Here is a 20,000-nt window from a genome sequence, read left to right on the forward strand (position 1 = left end):
GTACTGTATTTAGACTACATTCGACATGGGGGAGCACGTACCATCCACTCACTCGATGTAGGGCTGCCATCACTTGACCACACTCCATTGAAAATTAAGTATACCGTATTTAGATTAGCCTACATCCAAACTGGGGTCGCCAACCATCCATTCATTCGATGTAGCGGCCTTCACCTAACAACACTGAATGACAATGACTTTTTTTTCCCATGTAACCCAGACACCATTTACTCTGTTAGGTGGTAACCATATAACCAACAAATAAACGCCTGGTGGTTGAGTGGGTTAAGGTGCTTCGACCAGTTGCGAACCATAATGCCACTAAGGGGTAGCGACGGGTCATTCTTGCCCTTATTGTATGGGAGGCTGTTTCTTTCTCTCTCTCTCTCTCTCTCCCTCCCAAATTATGAGAAATGAAAACTGTACGAGAGAGAGAGAGAGAGAGAGAGAGAGAGAGAGAGAGAGAGAGAGAGAGAGAGAGAGAGAGAGACTTTCCATGTCACTCCTCGTGTTCTTTTTTCCAGTCCGTCTTCCTTTGTCTCCTCACCACCTCCATCATCCGGTCCTCCTCCTCCTCCTCCTCCTCCACTTCATCCTTGCCCTTTCCTGACAGTTTTATTCAGCATAGATCACATAATTATAGCATTGGTAGAAAAAGGAGGAGGAGGAAGAGGAGGAGGAGGAGCCTAGTCTATTTACCTCCAGGTCCGGTGGTGGAGAGGGACGCCTTCACGTGGTGGCACTAATGTAACCGAGCTTCTCCATTGCCCAGTTATATAAGCGTCCCTCAGCTCCTTCCGTATCCCTTGAAAAGATGATGGTGAGGGGAGCAGGGGGTAACTTCAGCCTGCAGTCCGCTGGGTTCACGTTCAGATGAGCCTGGAATTGCAGCCATTACTACATTCAGGCTCTTATTTCAGTCCTAGATACCTATAGACTCGGGTAAAGGAGACTCGAAATAGTAGTGAGGCAAGAACTGAACCCCGGACCTCTTGCCTGTGTAGTGAGTTTGCGTCTAGTTACAGCACCACCTCCCCCATCGTGTCGTATCGTATCTTCATAAAGGCTCCAACATTCTTGCATGCGTCAGCAGCGGCTTTCCACGCTGCTTGATCTCTGGCAGCCTTCATATTCAGTCCCTTATCCCTGAGGTCGCATTATTTATGAACTCGTTCCAGGTCTGTTTTGAGTCTGCCTCTCGCAACCTTACCCCTGACGTTCACACAATTCTCTTGCCATACCCGATTATCATCCTTCATCCATGTAACATGCCCAAACCATCTCAGTCTTCCCCTCCTCACCACAACGTTAATGCATTCAAGTCCCATCCTTCCTCCCAACTCTTCAGTCGCAACCCTACCCCCGACGTTCACACTTCTCATCCTTCCTCTCAACTCTTCAATCGCAACCCTACCCCCGATGTTCACACCTCTCACTTTCCACACGCCGCATAACTTACGTAGACCCCTTAAGTACCAGAGGGGTTTTCAGAGTTCAGTAAAATAAATAATCCAGAAGCAGCAAGAATAAAATAATAATGTTTGTGTAATAAAGAAGTCAAAAATCCATTCTCTGTTCTAAGCCTTCCAGACGTCCTTTCAGAGTCTTGAAGTCTTTTTCTCTCTCTCGAAATATATCTCACACTCTTCCAGGATTCTTTGATAATTTTCCAATATCCAGTTTCTGTCTCTCCCTTTGCATGCTTATATAATTCTCTCTCTCTCTCTCTCTTTGCAAGCTTATCTAATTCTTCTCTCTATCCTCTCTCTTTGCAAGCTTATCTAATTCTTCTCTCTATCTTCTCTCATTGCAAGCTTATCTAATTCTTCTCTCTATCTTCTCTCATTGCAAGCTTATCTAATTCTTCTCTCTCTCTCTCTCTCTCTCTCTCTTTGCAGGCTTATATGATTCTCTCTCTCCTCTCTCTCTTTGCAGGCTCATCTGATTCTCTTTCTCTCTCTCTCTCTCTCTCTCTCTCTCTCTCTCTCTCTCTCTCTCTCTCTCTCTCTCTCTCTCTCTCTTTGCAGGCTTATCTGATTCTCTCTCTCTCTCTCTCTCTCTCTCTCTCTCTCTCTCTCTCTCTTTGAAGGCTTATCTGATTCTCTCTCTCTCTCTCTCTCTCTTTGAAAGCTTATCTGATTCTCTCTCTCTCTCTCTCTCTCTCCCCTCTCCCCTAATTCTTCTCCCTCTCCTTCCAGACCTGCGACGGTACTTCCAGGAGCCGCCCTACTCTGAGTCAGTGCCAGTGGAGCAACATGTGGAACTCCGCTGCCTCCCGCCCCTCGGTAGACCTCCTCCTCAGACCACCTGGCTCAAGAACGGGGTGCCAGTCGACCTCGAGCAGTCTCCAAGTTATAAGTAAGTCGTGGGCATTATATCTGAGGTTTTTACACTCTCTGTCTTTCCTTTCTCATCGGCGTCCATTTTTTCGGTGTCAATCCCGTAGACTTTTATTCCTCTTGGCTTTTGCTTGGGGTGTGTCTTCAGGTCTATCTCTTGGGGCAGTGTTTCTCTCTCTCTCTCTCTCTCTCTCTCTCTCTCTCTCTCTCTCTCTCTCTCTCTCTCTCTCTCTCTCTCTCTCTCATACTGTTATATATGCAATAGATCTAGTACTCCATATAGAGCTTTCCATATAGATTTTTTTTTTTGTATTGATTAAAGTATTAAGAATTAGCGAAATTTAGATTTAATTTAGCGATACTTTCATGTAGTCTTTATTATTCGACTTTTTTGTATTTTTTTATTTTTTTTTAGTTTTTTGTAGTCTGTTTTTCTGTAGTTTGTTTTTCGTAGTCTGTTTTTTGTAGTTTTTTTGTAGTTTTTTTTAATAGCCTTTTTTTGTAGTCTGTTTAAGTAGTCTCTTTTGTAGTCCGTTTTTTGTAATTTGTTTTTTAGTCTTTTTTGGTAGTCTGTTTTTATACTGTTTTTGTAGTTTTTTGTAGTTGTTTTTGTAGCCTGTTTTTTAGCTTGTTTTTAGTCAGTTTTTGTAGTTTTTTGTAGTCTGTATTTTGTAGTCTTTTTTGTATTTTTGTGTGTGTGTTTTTGTAGCCTGTTTTTTTAGTCTTTATGTAGTCAGTTTTTGTAATTTGTTTTTGTAGTGTGTGTTTTTGTAGTTTGTTTTTGTTGTTTTTTTGTAGTTTGTTTTTGTAGTCTTGTATTTTTTTCACTGTAGTCTCTTGTTTGTAGTTTGTTTATGTAGTCTGTTTATTGTAGTTTTCTTTTCTCTAGTCAGTTTCTTGTAGTTGGTTTTATAGTCAGTGTTTTGTAGTTTGTTTTTGTAGTCTTTATTGTATTTTTGTCTTTCCTTTTTTGCAGTCTGCTTTTCTGTAGTCTTTTTTGTAGTCTGTTCTTGTAGTTTATTTTTCTTTGTTTTTTGTAGTCTGTTTTTGTAGTTTTTTTTTGTAGTTTGTTTTTCTGTAGTCTGTTTTTGTAGTTTCTTTTTTGTAGTTTGTTTTTGTAGTCTGTTTATTGTATTTTGTCTTTGTAGTCTATTTTTTTGTAGCCTGTTTTTTTAGTTTGTTTCTTAGTTTTTGTATTTTGTAGTTTGTTTTTTGTAGTTTGTTTTTGTAGTCTTTTTTTGTAGTCTTTTTTATTATATTTGTATACTGTAGTGGATGCTGTGAGGTATATTGTATTTACATGAGCAAGGTGGCTTTTATAATTCACTATAATCTTTCTTTCCATCCCAGTTCTCCTCCTTGCATAGCCTAGAGAAATCCATTGAACCTTATCCTCTCTCTCTCTCTCTCTCTCTCTCTCTCACACACACACACACACACACACACACACACACACACACACGTTTCATTAAGTACATTTTTTTTTTTTCATTTTCTCTCCATTAGTCCTTTCTCTCGCCCAAGACACTATCCCCCTTCCACCCCTGCTAGTCCCCCTTCCACCCCTGCTAATCCCCCTTCCACCCCTGCTAGTCCCCCTTCCACCCCTGCTAATCCCCCTTCCACCCGTGCTGATCCCCCTTCCACCCCTGCTAATCCCCCTTCCACCCCTGCTAATCCTTCTTCCACCCTTACTAATCTCCCACCCCTGCTAATCCCCCTTCCACCCGTGCTGATCCCCCTTCCACCCCTGCTAATCCTTCTTCCACCCTTACTAATCTCCCACCCCTGCTAATCCCCCTTCCACCCCTGCTAATCCCCCTTCCACCCCTGCTAATCTCCCACCCCTGCTAATCCCCCTTCCACCCGTGCTGATCCCCCTTCCACCCCTGCTAATCCCCCTTCCACCCCTGCTAATCCCCCTTCCACCCCTGCTAATCCCCCTTCCACCCCTGCTAATCCCCCTTCCACCCCTGCTAATCCCCCTTCCACCCCTGCTAATCCCCCTTCCACCCGTGCTGATCCCCCTTCCACCCGTGCTGATCCCCCTTCCACCCCTGCTAATCCCCCTTCCACCCGTGCTAATCCCCTTCCACCCCTGCTAATCCCCCTTCCACCCCTGCTAATCCCCCTTCCACTTCTGCTAATCCCCCTTCCACCCCTGCTAATCCCCCTTCCACCCTTGCTATTCCCCTTCCACCCCTGCTAATCCCCCTTCCACCCCTGCTAATCCCCCTTCCAACCGTGCTAATCCCCCGTCCACCCCTGCTAATCCCCCTTCCACCCCTGCTAATCCCCCTTCCACTTCTGCTAATCCCCCTTCCACCCCTGCTGATCCCCATTCCACCCCTGCTAATCCCCCTTCCACCCGTGCTAATCCCCTTTCACCCCTGCTAATCCCCCTTCCACCCCTGCTAATCCCCCTTCCACCCCTGCTAATCCCCCTTCCACTTCTGCTAATCCCCCTTCCACTTCTGCTAATCCCCCTTCCACCCCTGCTAATCCCCCTTCCACCCCTGCTAATCCCCTTCAACCCCTGCTAATCCCCCTTCCACCCCTGCTAATCCCCCTTCCACCCCTGCTAATCCCCCTTCCACCCGTGCTGATCCCCCTTCCACCCCTGCTAATCCCCCTTCCACCCGTGCTAATCCCCTTCAACCCCTGCTAATCCCCCTTCCACCCCTGCTAATCCCCCTTCCACTTCTGCTAATCCCCCTTCCACTCCTGCTAATCCACCACCCCTGCTAATCCCCCTTCCACCCCTGCTAATCCCCCTTCCACCCGTGCTGATCCCCCTTCCACCCCTGCTAATCCCCCTTCCACCCGTGCTAATCCCCTTTCACCCCTGCTAATCCCCCTTCCACCCCTGCTAATCCCCCTTCCACTTCTGCTAATCCCCCTTCCACTTCTGCTAATCCCCCTTCCACTTCTGCTAATCCCCCTTCCACTCCTGCTAATCCACCACCCCTGCTAATCCCCCTTCCACCCCTGCTAATCCCCCTTCCACCCCTGCTAATCCCCCTTCCACCCCTGCTAATCTCCCTTCCACCCCTGCTAATCCCCCTTCCACCCCTGCTAATCCCCCTTCCACCCCTGCTAATCCCCCACCCCTGCTAATCCCCCACCTCTACTAATCCACCCCCCCTGCTAATCCACCACCCCTACTAATCCACCACCCCTGCTAATCCACCACCCCTACTAATCCACCACCCCTACTAATTCACCACCCCTGCTAATCCACCACCCCTACTAATTCATCACCCCTGCTAATCTACCACCCCTACTAATCCACCACCCATGCTAATCCACCACCCCTACTAATTCACCACCCCTACTAATTCACCACCCCTGCTAATCCACCACCCCTACTATAGTCTCACCAATCTAAAACCAAGGTTTGGGTGGAGTCCAGCCGGGGATTTCCCAGCGTACAGCGTTGCCTTGTTTCCTATACTCTGATTGGGTAGTGGCTGACCTGACACCGTTAGAGTTCGTCCGCTCACACCTCGCCACCTGGCCTGACATGACTTCACCCACTTCTGTGTGTGTGTGTGTGTGTGTGTGTGTGTGTGTGTGTGTGTGTGTGTGTGTGTGTGTTTTTGTGTGTGTGTGTTTTGTGTGTGTGTGTGTGTGTGTAAAGACAAACTAATTTAAGTTATAAATATAATTTAAGTTATATATATAACAAAGTGAACAGTGGAAGCACGTGACAGAAGCTTACTCTCCCTCCAATGGATTAACTCCCAGTATGGGCCTGGATGTTGCCGCTCGTGAGTGTTTTAACTTATTTATTTCTATTAAGAAAATAGCGTATGTTCTACTGATTCCTTCAAATTATATTATAAACGTAATTGTTACATTACTTACCCAACTTAGAACTACCGTGAAAGTCGGTAAAAGTAACCACATTTTTTTCAGCACCACTGTAAAATATGTATGCCACGTTTCTTTATTGATGTACAAGAGCCATATGCATTACAAGTTTACCTTCCTTTGATATGTTAGAATACTTACGTTTATATTGTACTAGTATGTGTGTACCTATCTGTGATGCCTATTACATATATAACAGAATCTACTCATCGCTCGTTTAGGAAGTATGGCATGGCTGCACCCAGCGCCAGACCCCACCCAAACCTTGGTTTTAGATTGGTGAGACTTTAATTCACCACCCCTGCTAATCCACCACCCTGCTAATCCACTACACCTGCTAATCCACCACCCATGCTAAAATCCACCACCCCTGCTAATCCATCACCCCTACTAATCCACCACCCCTGCTAATCCACCATCCCTGCTAATCCCTCTTCCACCCCTGCTAATCCACCACCCCTGCTAATCCCCCTTTCTCTCGCCACCAGGAAATCCTCAGAGGGGTCCTTACTAATCCTGTCCGCACGCCCTGAGGATTCCGGCAATTACACCTGCGTAGCGGAGAACGTAGCGGCGAGGAGAGCGTCACAGCCCGCACTCCTGAAGGTGTACGGTGAGTGTGACGGGAGTGACGTTTTAGACCTGTTGTTATTTATTGTTATTGTGGTTATTGTAGTAGTGGTAGTAGTAGTAGTAGTATCACAGGAGCGACTTATGCCTGCTGTTATTTTTTGTTATTATTGTTATTATTGTAGTAGTAGTGGTAGCAGTAGTAGTAGTAGTAGTAGTATCACAGGAACGACTTATGCCTGTTGTTATTTATTGTTATTGTGGTTATTGTTATCGTAGTAGTTGTTGTATTAGTAGTAGTAGTAGTATCACCACCACAGGAGCTACGTTTTATATCTATTGTTATTTTTTGTTATTGTGGTTACCTTCATTGTTGTTGTTGTTGATTGTTTTGATTATTGTTATTGTCGTTCTTGTATTATTATTATTATTATTATTAGTAGTAGTAGTAGTAGTAGTAGTAGCAGTAGTAATAGTAGTAGTAGTTGTTGTTGTTCTTGTTCATGTTGTTCTTCTTGTTCTTCTTCTTGATCGAGACTCATCTACACACCTGGTGGATTATCGGACACTGGTCACTTCAACCGGGCGCTCCCAGGGACCTTTTGTTGATGTTTTATTGATGGGTTGTGTATGTGTTGTCCTTGTGATATGGTCAGGGAGGCGAATGGAAAGGAAGAAAAAGGGAGAAGGAAGAAAAGAGGGAGACAGACTGTAGGAGGTGGAGGGAAAGGAAGGAAAGGGGGGGGAAGAGAAGGATGTAGTTGGGTGATGGAAGAAAAGGCAAGAGGAAAGAAAGGAGATAGGGAAAGGAAGGAAAGGAAAGGGAAGGAAAGGAAAGGGAAGAGAAGGGAAGGAAGGCAAAGGGAAGGGATGGGAAGAGAAGGGTAGGAAAGCAAAGGGAAGGAGAAAGGAAGGAATGGAAAGGGAAGAGAAGGAGAGGGAAGGGAAAGGAAAGGGAAGGGAAGGAAAAGGAAGGGAAGGGAAGGAAAACAAAGGGAAGGGAGGTGAATTGATGAGAAAGGAAGAGAATGAAAGGGAAGGACGGGAAGGGAAAGGAAGGGGAAAGGAAGGGAAGGGAAGTGACTTGAATGGAAAGGAAGAGAATGGAAGGGAGGGGAAGAAAGGGAAAGGAAGGGGAAGAGAAGGGAAGGAAAGAGGAGAGGAGACGGGAAGACCCGGGTGATGAAGGAAGGGAGGCGGAAAGAGGGAAGAAAGGGGGAGAGAGAGAGAGAATAGGAGATGAAAAGGAGACGAGTGGAGGGGAGAAGGGAGAGTGGGAAAAATTGGAGAGAAAAAGGGAGAGAATGGGAAGGGAGGGAGGGAGATGCAAGGTAAAAGGAGGCTGTGCACAATCCGGTATGTTAGAGAGAGACAGACAGACAGACAAAGAGAGAGAGGCAGGTGGTCATTTTAAGGACGTGAAATGAATGTCCAAGTCTCTCTCTCTCTCTCTCTCTCTCTCTCTCTCTCTCAACAGAGCATAAAAAAAAAGTTAAAATACAGAGAGAGAGGGAGAGAGAGAGAGAGAGAGAGAGAGATTCTTGAGGACTGAAAGATTTTGCATTAGTGTCACTGAGTGTGCAAATGAGAGAGAGAGAGAGAGAGAGAGAGAGTTAGAGGAAAACAGTGTGTGTGTGTGTGTGTGTGTGTGTGTGTGTGTGTGTGTGTGTGTGTGTGTGTGTGTGTGTGTGTGTGTGTGTGTGAGATAGAGAGAGGAAAACAGTGTGTGTGTGTGTGTGTGTGTGTGTGTGTGTGTGTGTGTGTGTGTGTGTGTGTGTGTGTGTGAGATAGAGAGAGAGAATAAGAAAAGTTGATGTAAATGTGAAAGTGTGTGTAAGAGAATGACGTGAACAGAGAAAAGGTTTGTAAGAGTGAGTTGTGAGAAAGTGAGAGAGTGAGTGAGAACGGTAATGGAAGCTGCATCATCTATCACTGTGGCTGTCACGAGAGAGAGAGAGAGAGAGAGAGAGAGAGGTTAGGTGGGTGTGAGTGAGTGGAAGGATGGGTTGGTGGGTGAGAGAGAGAGAGAGAGGGAGAGAGAGAGTGGTTGGGTGAGTGAGTGAGTGGGAGGATGGGTTGGTGGGTGAGAGAGAGAGGGAGAGAGAGAGTGGTTGGATGAGTGAGTGGGAGGATGGGTTGGTGGGTGAGAGAGAGAGAGAGAGAGAGAGAGAGAGAGAGAGAGAGAGAGAGAGAGAGAGAGAGAGAGAGAAAGTACTACCCCGTTTGAAGAGAAAGTTCACATTTTAAATAAACCAAAAAATACATTATTTTTGACAGGGAATTTTATTTGTAAAGTCAAAATATTTATTAATGGCAATATACCTTTTAGCACTATGATTATTTATTTCGTCTATCTATATATTGCCAGACGCCTTAATCCCGTAAGGGGTGGCCACAAACAAATCGCCTCCATGTCGCCCTGTCCCCTGCCATTTCCTCTCTCTCATATACATCTCCACTCTATTTCGTTATTTTTTTTATTATTTTTATTAAGATTGTAAATACTAAGAGAATTTATTTATTTTTTACCGAACTGGGGTAGAACATGAAATAGCTAACGTTGTGCTAGTTATATGGCATAGCATAGCATAGCATATTACAGTATAGTACATAGCATGACTAGCATAATCTGACCCCAACCCTACCCACCCCACCATAGCATAGTATAGTATAACATAGCATTACAACATAGCATAACATAACATAGTATAGCATAACATAACATAGCTTAGTATAGCGTAACATAGCATAACAATAACATGACATTATGTTACATATAACATAACATGAGAACATAATATGGCATAATAGCATAACAAAACGCATAACAACAGCATAACATAACGTAGCATATCATATAGCAGCATAACATAGCATAACATAACAGCATAACATAACATACCATAACATATAGCATAACAACCTAGCCTAACATAACATAACATAGCAAAGAACATAACATGGCATAACATAACAGATAATTTAACATAACACAGCTTGACATGGCCTAACCTGTTCTAATCAGGTGGGTGGATAATAGGATGTGTGGATGCTGTTTACCTGATCTCCCGCTAATGAAGTAGGTGTGTGTGTGTGTGTGTGTGTGTGAGAGAGAGAGAGAGAGAGAGAGGGAAGGAGAGACAGGGGGGGAAGTATGTGTGTGTGTGACAGAGAAAAAGAGAGAGAGGGGAGAGGTGTGTGTGTGTGAGAGAGAGAGAGAGAGAGAGAGAGAGAGAGAGAGAGAGAGAGAGAGAGAGAGAGAGAGAGAGAAACCACAAGGGGTAACACAAAAACCTTAAGATCCACTACTTTATATAAATGAAAAAAAAAAAATGAAAAGCCTATAATTTCCCCTCAGTATATATAATTTTTCAGTGCCCCTCCCCCCCAAAAAAAATAATGACGTATATTAACTCAAAAAATATCAGAATTTGATTTAGCGTATTTTCATTACCGAATTATTCAGAATCTAATCATATTCACTCCATTATATAGTTCCTGGATGAGAGAGAGAGAGAGAGAGAGAGAGAGAGAGAGAGAGAGAGAGAGAGAGAGAGAGAGAGAGAGAGAGAGAGAGAGAGAGAGAGAGAGAGAGAGAGAGAGAGAGAGAGAGAGAGAGAGAGAGAGAGAATTCATCATCATCATCAATAGCCCATCGTCTGAATTGTGAATGAGAGAGAGGGAGGGAGGGAGGGAAAAGGGGAGGGAGGGAGGTAAAGAGAGAGAGACAGGTGATGGAAGGGAGTCACCAGGGAGTATATCTTTCCTCCCTTCCTCATTTTCTAATTTCTCTCCCTCCCTCCCTCCTCTCTTTTCTCACCCTCCTCCTCTCTCCTTCTCTCCCTTCCTCCTCCTCTCTCCCTTCCTCTCCCTTCTCCTTCAGTTCTTTTCTTACCTCACCTCCATCCTTCCCTCCCTCCCTCCCTCCCTCCCTCCTTGTGTACTTTCTCTCCCTTGTCCTCTTTCCCCCTCATTTCTTCTCTTCCTTCTTCATTCCCTCCCCTCCCCTCCCCTCCCCTCCCCTTCTCCTTTGAGTAGTGGCGCGTGTCATTGAGAGGAAGGGGGGGGAGGGAGGAGTAGGGAAAGTGAGGGGGAGAGGGAGGGAGAGAGGGAAGGAGGGAGCGAGGAAGGAGAGAGAGAGAGAGAGAGAGAGAGAGAGAGAGAGAGAGAGAGAGAGAAGGAAGGAAAAAAGGAGGTGTGGATGGAAGAAGGGAGCAGAGTCGAAAGGGAGGGGAAGGAGGAAGGGGAAGAGAAAGAGGAAAGAAGAAAGGAGAGGAGGAAAGGAGGGAGAGAGAGAGAGAGAGAGAGAGAGAGAGAGAGAGAGAGAGAGAGAGAGAGAGAGAGAGACGGAGGGAAGTGGAAGAGGAAGGAAGAAAGGAGAGGAGGGAGAGGGAGGGAGGGAGGAAAGTAGGGAAAGGAAGGGAAAAAGTAAAGGAAAGGAAAAGGAAGAGAGAGATAGTAAGAAAGGGAGGGAGGGAGAGAGAATGGAAAGAGAGGAAAGGAAGAAACTTAGGAAAATGAGGAGGAAAAAAGAGGAGGATAGAGGTGTAAGAGAGAGAGAGAGAGAGAGGGAGTGAAGTGAGAAATTTGAGAGACAGAAATTGATCTCAGATTTCCCCAGGGATTATAGAGGAATGCCGAGAGAGAGAGAGAGAGAGAGAGAGAGAGACCAGCAGATGGATAGTTTGATAGATGGAACGATAGACAGACAGATAGATATATATTGTACTCATTAGAGATTGACACCGAATTGATTAATAGATAGACAGATAGATGGATGGATGGATAGATAGACAGATAGATAGATAGATAGATACATAGATGTAGGTAGATTAGATAGATAAATAAATAGATATAGATACAAATAAACGAAGACCGGGTTACTGTAAGAGAGAGAGAGAGAGAGAGAGGAGAGAGAGATTAAAGGAGGAGTGACAGCCTCCTACTTTCCCTCTCTCAGGTATAATGTGAAGAGATTACCTATTGACAGCACTCTGACAGCCTCTCTCTCTCTCTCTCTCTCTCTCTCTCTCTCTCTCTCTCTCACCCACACACACACACACACACACACACACACACACACACACACACACACACACACACACACACACACACACACACACACACACACACACACACACACACACACACACGTCGGTAGGAAGGGGAAGATGTCAGCGCTTTCGGCCCTTACTACTTATCAGTACATCAGTAAATCCCTCAATCGCCGCTATGGCCTGTCGTTACACCGTTCCCATTGCGACTTATCCTACCCATTACATCTCCATATTCTCTTCTAAGTGACTGATGCAATCCATGTCGATCTTACTGCAGTCTAAGTAGCAAACAGGAAATCGCTAAGGTGCGGTGTGAAAAATAATTCGTTGAGAAATGTTGGTGCCTTATATGAAGTTACGTAGCAAATTCTCATCGGCGAATTATTTTGTTACACCTTGACATCCCTGTGTGTGTTATTAATGGAATCTAGGTCTGTTTTAAAACAATATGAATAATAAATAATAAAATGTTAAGATGTAATAAGCAAAATGAATCGCTCAAGAATAGGAGTTAAGGAGCTTTTCATCCCAACTGTAATAGGGTTCAGATACAACGCCTTTATAACCTACAGAGTACTCTTAAATCCCATATATTTATATTTTTAAACCTTTATAGTTACTAATGAAGCTTTTTAAAACGTTAGATATAATTGAAAAAAAAAAAAGTTAAGATAGTAGAGTCAGAAGCCTTTGCCCAGAGTCGAACACACACACACACACACACACACACACACACACACACACACACACACACACACACACACACACACACACACACACACACACACACACACACACACACACACACACACACACACACAAACTTCTGTCATATTTTTTTTTATGCAAGAAAGAAGGAACCAAAGGCCAGGAGCCCACAGGATTGTTCCCTCCAAGCAAAAAAAACAAAGACAAGATAACAGAGAGCCAAATTAAAGACCCGTTCATTTCGAGATGCCTGGACACACTGCGGTTGAAAGACTGGAGGTCATAGGCATTAGGAGATACAGACAGGGGGAGTCAGTTCCAGAGTTGACCTGTTTATACCCCTTTTACTCTAACTTGGCCTAAAATTGCCATCTCTCCATCTTGAATGCTAAGTTCTGATAACAGATTAATACTAGAATACGATGCTAGTCACGAAGAAGTGTTATGGAAAGGATGTAGAGCTGTAGCATTGTCTTTTTGTGCCACTGAGCTGTGTGAAATAATCTGAAAAAGACGAAAATATGGGCCAAGTTAAGGCGAAAGGAGTATGGTAACTTCATTTCTTATCGTACCTTTTCTCCGTTGCTAAAAATATCGGTCAAACATTTCACTCAGTATATTCGGTCAATTGCTTCTCTCTGTTTTCCTGTACTGCTGATTGCCGGTGGGTGTGGAAGGTATGGGAGAGCCTTCTACTTTGCTATCTCACGCTAAAACTTCCGTAGTAGTAGATTAGTAGAAACAGATTAAGAAGAGTAGATAGAAGCCGTAAGATCTGTGTGGTTTATCTATCGAGGCAGCTTATTGTAATATTGTGAAAAATAAGGAAAGAAATAAAATGTAAGCCAAAGTGAGAAAATAAAGAGAGAAACTGAGAGAAACGGGGTCAGTGAAAGCAAAGTCCTCCATAATTGATGTGAGAAAAGTTTGTGATTCTGTTAGAGAGAGAGAGAGAGAGAGAGAGAGAGGAATTAAATACGTGTAGAGGGGAGAATGAGAGTGAGAGAGAGAGAGAGTAGAGAGGGAGAGAGGAAATAATGACAGTAGAGAGAATGAAAGCAAGGCATGAGAGATGAAAAAGAATGAAAGGAAAGTGAAGAGGCGGCAGGAAAAGTGAGAAAAAAGGAAAAACAGTAAATTAAGAGAGAGAGAGAGAGAGAGAGAGAGAGAGAGAGAGAGAGAGAGAGAGAGAGAGAATTTTCTTGCACAATCTCAAATCTTATCTCACCTGACAAACCACGCCTCTCTCATTGCACCAAACCGACTTAAACCTTTCACTGCCTCCATGTCTCTCACTTCTTGCAGGGAAGCTGAGTAATTTATTCACCTAAAATCCCTGTAGGTGGGAAAGGTGCTAATTAAGACCCTATGTAATCCCTTAAATCGCCAAAATCCCTCCGGAGTTAAAAATAATCGTCTTCAGAAATCACCAGGAAACTTTCAATGATGTTTATGGCAGTGAGGAGATAACGGATAAGATTTTTTTACTGTGATATTGATTAGAGGCTTCCTTGGCCTCTGATGTTCTTGTGTTTTGAGGGGACAGCTCACAGCGTTACCAGTGTAGCTATAATCCCGGCTCAGCGTTACCAAGATATAAATGTTACCAGTGTAGCTATTTTCCCGGTTCAGTCAGCGTTACCAAGATGTAAGCGTTACCAGTGTAGCTATAATCCTGGCTCAGTCAGCGTTGCCAGTGTAGCTATAATCCCGGCTCAGTCAGCGTTACCTGTTTAGCCACAATCCCGACTCAATCAGCGTTACCAGTTTAACCATAATCCCGGTTAATAAGTTTGTCAATTTAGCCATAACCGAAGCTTATTCAGTGTTACCAATTTAGCCACAATGCCAGTTAAATCAGCGTTACCAGTATACCCATAACCAAGGCTCAATCAGCGTTACCAGTCTAGCCATAAGCGCGGGTCTGTCACCGTTACCAGTTTAGCCATATCCTCATTTCATGCATTTTAGTTCCTGCTTATAACGTTCATTAATTGCAAGGTTTGATTAATTTCACGAAGCAACCAAACTATCTGCGCCGCCCACACCAGCACACTGAGCCGTCCGCGAACACGCAAGAAGGAAGGACACAATATACGGACTACCTTATATACAAGTCGTGCCCAGTCTCAAACAAGGTGCTATTCTCGCGTCTGTGTAGGTGGGATTGAGGAAATTGAATGAAATAGAGGTAGAGAAGAGTAGTTAGAATCATTGACAATTCTTTGATCATTTACGTGACTCTCTGTCTGTCTGTCTGTCTGTCTTTCTCTCTCTCTCTCTCCCCCCTGTGCTTTGTTCCCAGATAATTCCCTTGTGTCTCTTTACATTTTTCTCAATAACACAAGGGTATATCAGGGAGCGTCCGTGGGCATTAGTCTTAATCGGATAGGCAGTCACTAACACCTTTCGTTACCAATTTATTTCCGTAGTTGATCCCTTAATATATTCCAGTGTGTTATTCGTGCAATTTTTTGTCGACAATAATAATAGGATATGAGAACCACAAAAGAGAACACTAATGAGTAGTTCGGAAAATAAATCGCTAAGGAAGAGGTGCTAGGGAGCCTCCTTAAGCGAATACGAGCCCATGACTTAACAGTTTCCCCTCCACACTGCGTAGCGCCTTTTCAAAATTCATTTATTCCTCGACCAAATACTCCACAAAATTCTCTTCCTTCGAGCGAGTGACTATTAAAATATAACCCACAGCTTTTGACGACTTTTGAATCACGCATATTAATCTCACTCGAATGTATGTGTGAGTGAGGGATGTCATTTATTGCTGTTTTTTTTTTTTTTTAATCCTTTTTTCATTTATAGAAAGACTTAATAACACGAAATATTGAAATTAAAGCCATACATTTTTCAATCTCACTCAAATGTATGTGTGAGTGAGGGACGCCATTTTTAGCTTAGTTTGTTTTCCTTACCTCTCTCTCTCTCTCTCTTTTTTTTTTTTTTTTTTTTTTTTTTTTTTAGGGAAAGATAAAATAACACGAGATAAATATTGATGGATTGGGAGAGGCCTGCTGTGTTGCTATAGTCTGACAGATCGAAACGTAGGGTTTTGGTGGAGTCACCCCCTCCCTGCACTGTTGCCACGTTTCCGAGCTGACCTCTCCATCAGCGATGACCTTGACACTGTTTCCCTCTTGTGATCTCCGTTTTTCTAATACCCCCTATACCCCTGCCACCAACACCCCCTATACCCCTACCCCCAACAACACCCCCATCAACAACACCCGCTATACCTCCACCACCAACACCTCCTATAAATATAGACCCCCACCATCAACACCTGTATAATAATTAGCCGTTGATAATTGCTATACTTTTATTGAGAGCATATATTCTACCCTATTGCTCAAACTCCCTAATCTTACAATCCCATCTGTCTTAATCCTTCCCACTGCCTTCGTTCCTAAATCCCTTAATTGATCTATTTTTAACCTAAGTGTCCCCACACCTTTTAAACCATTTACCTCTCTGTCACTATTCTCCACCATATGTATCAACTTGTATTATATTGTGTATAGAACTTTCATACTGTATGCTGTACTACTGTATAATGTATAAGAATACCCACTGTTTAGTGGAAATAAAGTTTTATTATTATTATTATTATTATTATTATTATTTCTCTCTCTCTCTCTCTCTCTCTCTCTCTCTCTCTCGCTAGATTTTGTTATGTGTCATCCATGGTTTTTTACTTCCATTTTTATGTATGGATTATAATTTTGACTTTATTTCCGCACCACCCTTGAGGTAAAAGTCACGGCGCGTTTTTTTTATAGAGGTTTCCCCAATAGGCCTAAATCCTGTAGGGGGTTGGTGACCTCCCACAGCGTACACACAAACACGTGTCGCGTGAGTGCTGCCACCCCAGAGCTGTTTGATATATTTATTTTAATTATGAAAGGATCGCCTCTTCCCACTTTTATCCCTTCAAATTTTCTTGCAATTATACTTGCTAAATTAATTAGCAATGTTAGAAGTGTTGGGGAAGTAAATAATAATTAGAATATTTTTAGAGCAACACTGCCAAATTTTTATGCCACGTTTCTCTATTATCGTATAATATAGTATGCAGAATAGTTTTATTCTTCCTTGATACATGTCAGCACTTTCATTACAGTTATATTAGTATGAGTTATGTTTATGTATCATTCCTACTACACAAACCACAGGCGTTATACATCGTAGGGTTAGGAAACATGGCAATAGTGTAGGGAGGGGGTGACTCCACCCAAACCCTATGTTACGAGGAGGAACACTATAGTGGGTCTGGCCGTAATACAGTACCCATTTAACTGTATAATTATCGATATTCACAGACTCTACGGACCTTACGAGCATTACAAGACGATGGTCAGGATCATGAATAAAAAGTACTTATTGTCTACTTAGAAAACTTTGAGAGAGAGAGAGAGAATATACTAAATCCTGATAGAAAATGGGAATAGGGGAAGCCTGATAGAGGGGAAAAATAGGGATTTAAGAAGGTTCCAGAGAGAGAGAGAGAATCTGCGAAATCCTGATAGAAAACGGGACTAGGGGAGGCCTGATAGAGGGGGGACGAATAGAGAAAAGGACTTAAGAGGGAGAGGTAAATTGGACTTATCTACTTGGTTAAAGAAGAAATTGGCGGATAAATGGGAGTAATTGGGAGGGAGAGGGCGAGGGAGGGAGAGAAAAGAAGGGAGAACAAGAAGGGTGGAAGGATGTATGTGGGAGAGAGGGAAGAGAGAAATAGATGTGTTTATTAGAGAGAGAGAGAGAGAGAGACCTTCTTTACCCCTGCACAGTTGACTTTATACACGGGTTTTATTCGCCCCTGTGTATAGTACAGCTCTCATATGTGGGGAGGCTCCCCACATACAGCTCTTCTCAATAGGGAGTCAAAGGCTTTTCGCCACATTAACTCTCCTCCTCTTACTGGCTCCCTTAAACCTTTGTCTCTTCGCCGCACTGTTGCTTGTTTATCTCTTTCCTATCGCTACTTCAATGGTTCCAGCTCCTCTGAACTGTCTGCTTGCTTCCCTCCACCACTACGGCGGGCACGTAGCACCCGTTTAGCAGCAAACTCTCATCCCTTTTCTGTCCAGCTCTCTAATGCAAGAGTTAACCGTTACTCCCAGTCCTTCATGTATGCAACAGGTCAACTCTGGAACTGTCTTCCTCTCTGTTTTTCTTACTGCCAACGATATCCAGTCTTTCAAACGCAGTGTGTCCAGGCTTCTCGAAATGAATGGATTTTGAATTTGGCTCTCAGTTGTTTTTTGTTTTCTTTTTCTTGGAGGGAGCAGTTTGCAGGTCCCTGGCCTTTGACTTCTTCTTCCTTGCAATAAAAAAAAAAATAATCAGCAGAATAAATCTCATTGGAAAAGGCGCTAGGGAGATTCCTAACCGGATGAGAAATGATCGGTAAATAATCAGCAAAATAAATCGCGTTGGAAGAGGTGTTAGGGAGCTTCTTTAACTGACGGAAATACGGGCGTAGGTCACCGCAAGGATGAAAAAAATAGAATGGGGGGGTTGTCAGTATCACCAGATTGTTAGCGATTTATCCAGCCTCAGACCCACCCCCACCCCCGCTGCTGTGTGTGTGTGTGTGTGTGTGTGTGTGTGTGTGTGTTTTTATTTTTTTTATTTTTTTTTTTATGCGAGGAAGAAGGAACCAAAGGCCATGAGCCCGCAGTAACAGTTCCCTCCAAGAGAAAAACAAAATACAATATAGAGCCAAATTCAAGATCCGATCATTTTGAGATGCCTGGACACACTGCGTTTGAAAGACTGGAGATCATAGGCAGCAGGAAATACAGACAGAGGGAGACAGTTCCAGAGTTGACCTGTTGCATAAATGAAAGACTGGGGGTAACGGTTAATTCTTGCATTAGAGAGTTGGACAGAAAAAGGATGAGAGTCTGCTGCCAGACGGGTGCTACGCGCCCGTCGTAGAGGTGGAGGAATGCAAGCAGACAGTTCAGAGAAGCAGTGACCATTAAAGTAGCGATAGAAAAGAGATAAAGATGCAACAGTGCGGCGAAGAGACAGAGGTTGAAGGGAGTCAGTAAGAGGAGGAGAGTTAATGAGACGAAAAGCCTTTGACTCCACCCTATTGAGAAGAGCTGTATGAGGGGAGCCTCCCCACACATGAGAGTTGTACTCCACACAGGGGCGGATAAAACCCCTGTATAGAGTCAACAATTGCGCAGGGGTAAAGAAAGAGCGGAGTCGGCTTAGCACACCCAATCTCTTGGAAGCAGATTTTACAAGAGATGTAATATGATCTTTCCAAGATAAGTCCCGAGTAAATGAAACCCCAAGCATGTTCAAGGATGATGTAGGATTAAGCTGAATATTATTAAACATTAGTGGGTATACCTGTGGATGATTTTGTCGGGTTGAAAGGTGTAAGAACTGAGTCTTAGATGCATTAAAGACAACCATATTATTTTTACCCCAGTCAGAGATACGAGCCAAGTCAGACATTAGGTGTGCCATAGCCTCATCCCTTGTTTGTTGAAGTAACTGTTGAGATGGGCGTTGCGGGAACCGAATGGAAAGGTGAAGGGTGGAGTCATCAGCGTATGAGTGGATAGGGTTAGATGTACAGCTTAGAAGATCATTGATGAATAAAAGGAAGAGAGTTGGTGATAGGACAGAGCCCTGAGGAACACCACTGTTGATAGATCTAGGAGAAGAACGATGGCCGTCTATAACAGCGGCTATAGAACGACCAGAAAGGAAGCTAGCGAGGAAGGCACAGATAGAAGGATAGAAACCGTAGGAGGGCAGTTTGGAAATTAAAGATTTATGCCAGACTCGATCGAAAGCCTTTGAGATGTCAAGTGCAATGGCAAAGCTTTCGCCAAAGTCCCGAAAGGAGGATGACCAGGAGTCTGAAAGGTAGGTGAGAAGATCGCCAGTGGAGCGTCCCTGACGGAACCCATACTGACGATCGGAAAGAAGGTTGTGATAGGAAAGATGCCTTAAAATTTTTCTATTAAGAATTGACTCGAAAACTTTTGAAATACAGGACGTTAAAGCAATTGGACGATAGTTGGAGGGTTGGGAGTGGTCACCCTTCTTTGGGACTGGCTGAATGAGAGCAAACTTCCAGCAAGAAGGAAAGGTACAAGTTGACAGACAAAGACGAAAGAGTTTGCCTAGGCAGGGTGTAAGCACAGAAGCACAGTTCTTGAGAACAACAGGAGGGACCCCATCAGGCCCATATGCCTTGTTAGTACTGAGGCCAGTGATGGCAGAAAATACATCAACTGAAGAAATTTTAATGTCAGCCATGAGGAAGTCAGAGGGGGGAAGTGATGGAGGAACAGCACCGGAATCGTCTAAGGTAGAATTGGAGGAGAAAGTCTGTGCGAAGAGATCTGCTTTATCAGTAGAAGAAATAGCTACAGAACCATCAGAGTAGAAAAGAGGAGGGAAG

General features: G+C 43.8%; 1 protein-coding gene across 1 annotated transcript in view; it reads left to right on the plus strand.

Annotated features, from left to right (window-relative positions):
* Positions 1-20,000, plus strand: part of LOC145399618 (netrin receptor UNC5C-like) — a 443,677-nt gene that overhangs the window by 349,261 nt on the left and 74,416 nt on the right. Inside the window, exons 5-6 of the mRNA XM_080272158.1 lie at positions 2,199-2,358; positions 6,701-6,825. Of these exons, the coding sequence (XP_080128284.1) occupies positions 2,199-2,358; positions 6,701-6,825 (285 nt within the window). The remainder of the gene's footprint in view (positions 1-2,198; positions 2,359-6,700; positions 6,826-20,000) is intronic.

The sequence above is a fragment of the Coenobita brevimanus genome, chromosome 50 (assembly GCF_032717465.1).
Source record: "Coenobita brevimanus isolate Jiangsu-jjx chromosome 50, ASM3271746v2, whole genome shotgun sequence".
Classification (NCBI taxonomy): domain Eukaryota; kingdom Metazoa; phylum Arthropoda; class Malacostraca; order Decapoda; family Coenobitidae; genus Coenobita; species Coenobita brevimanus.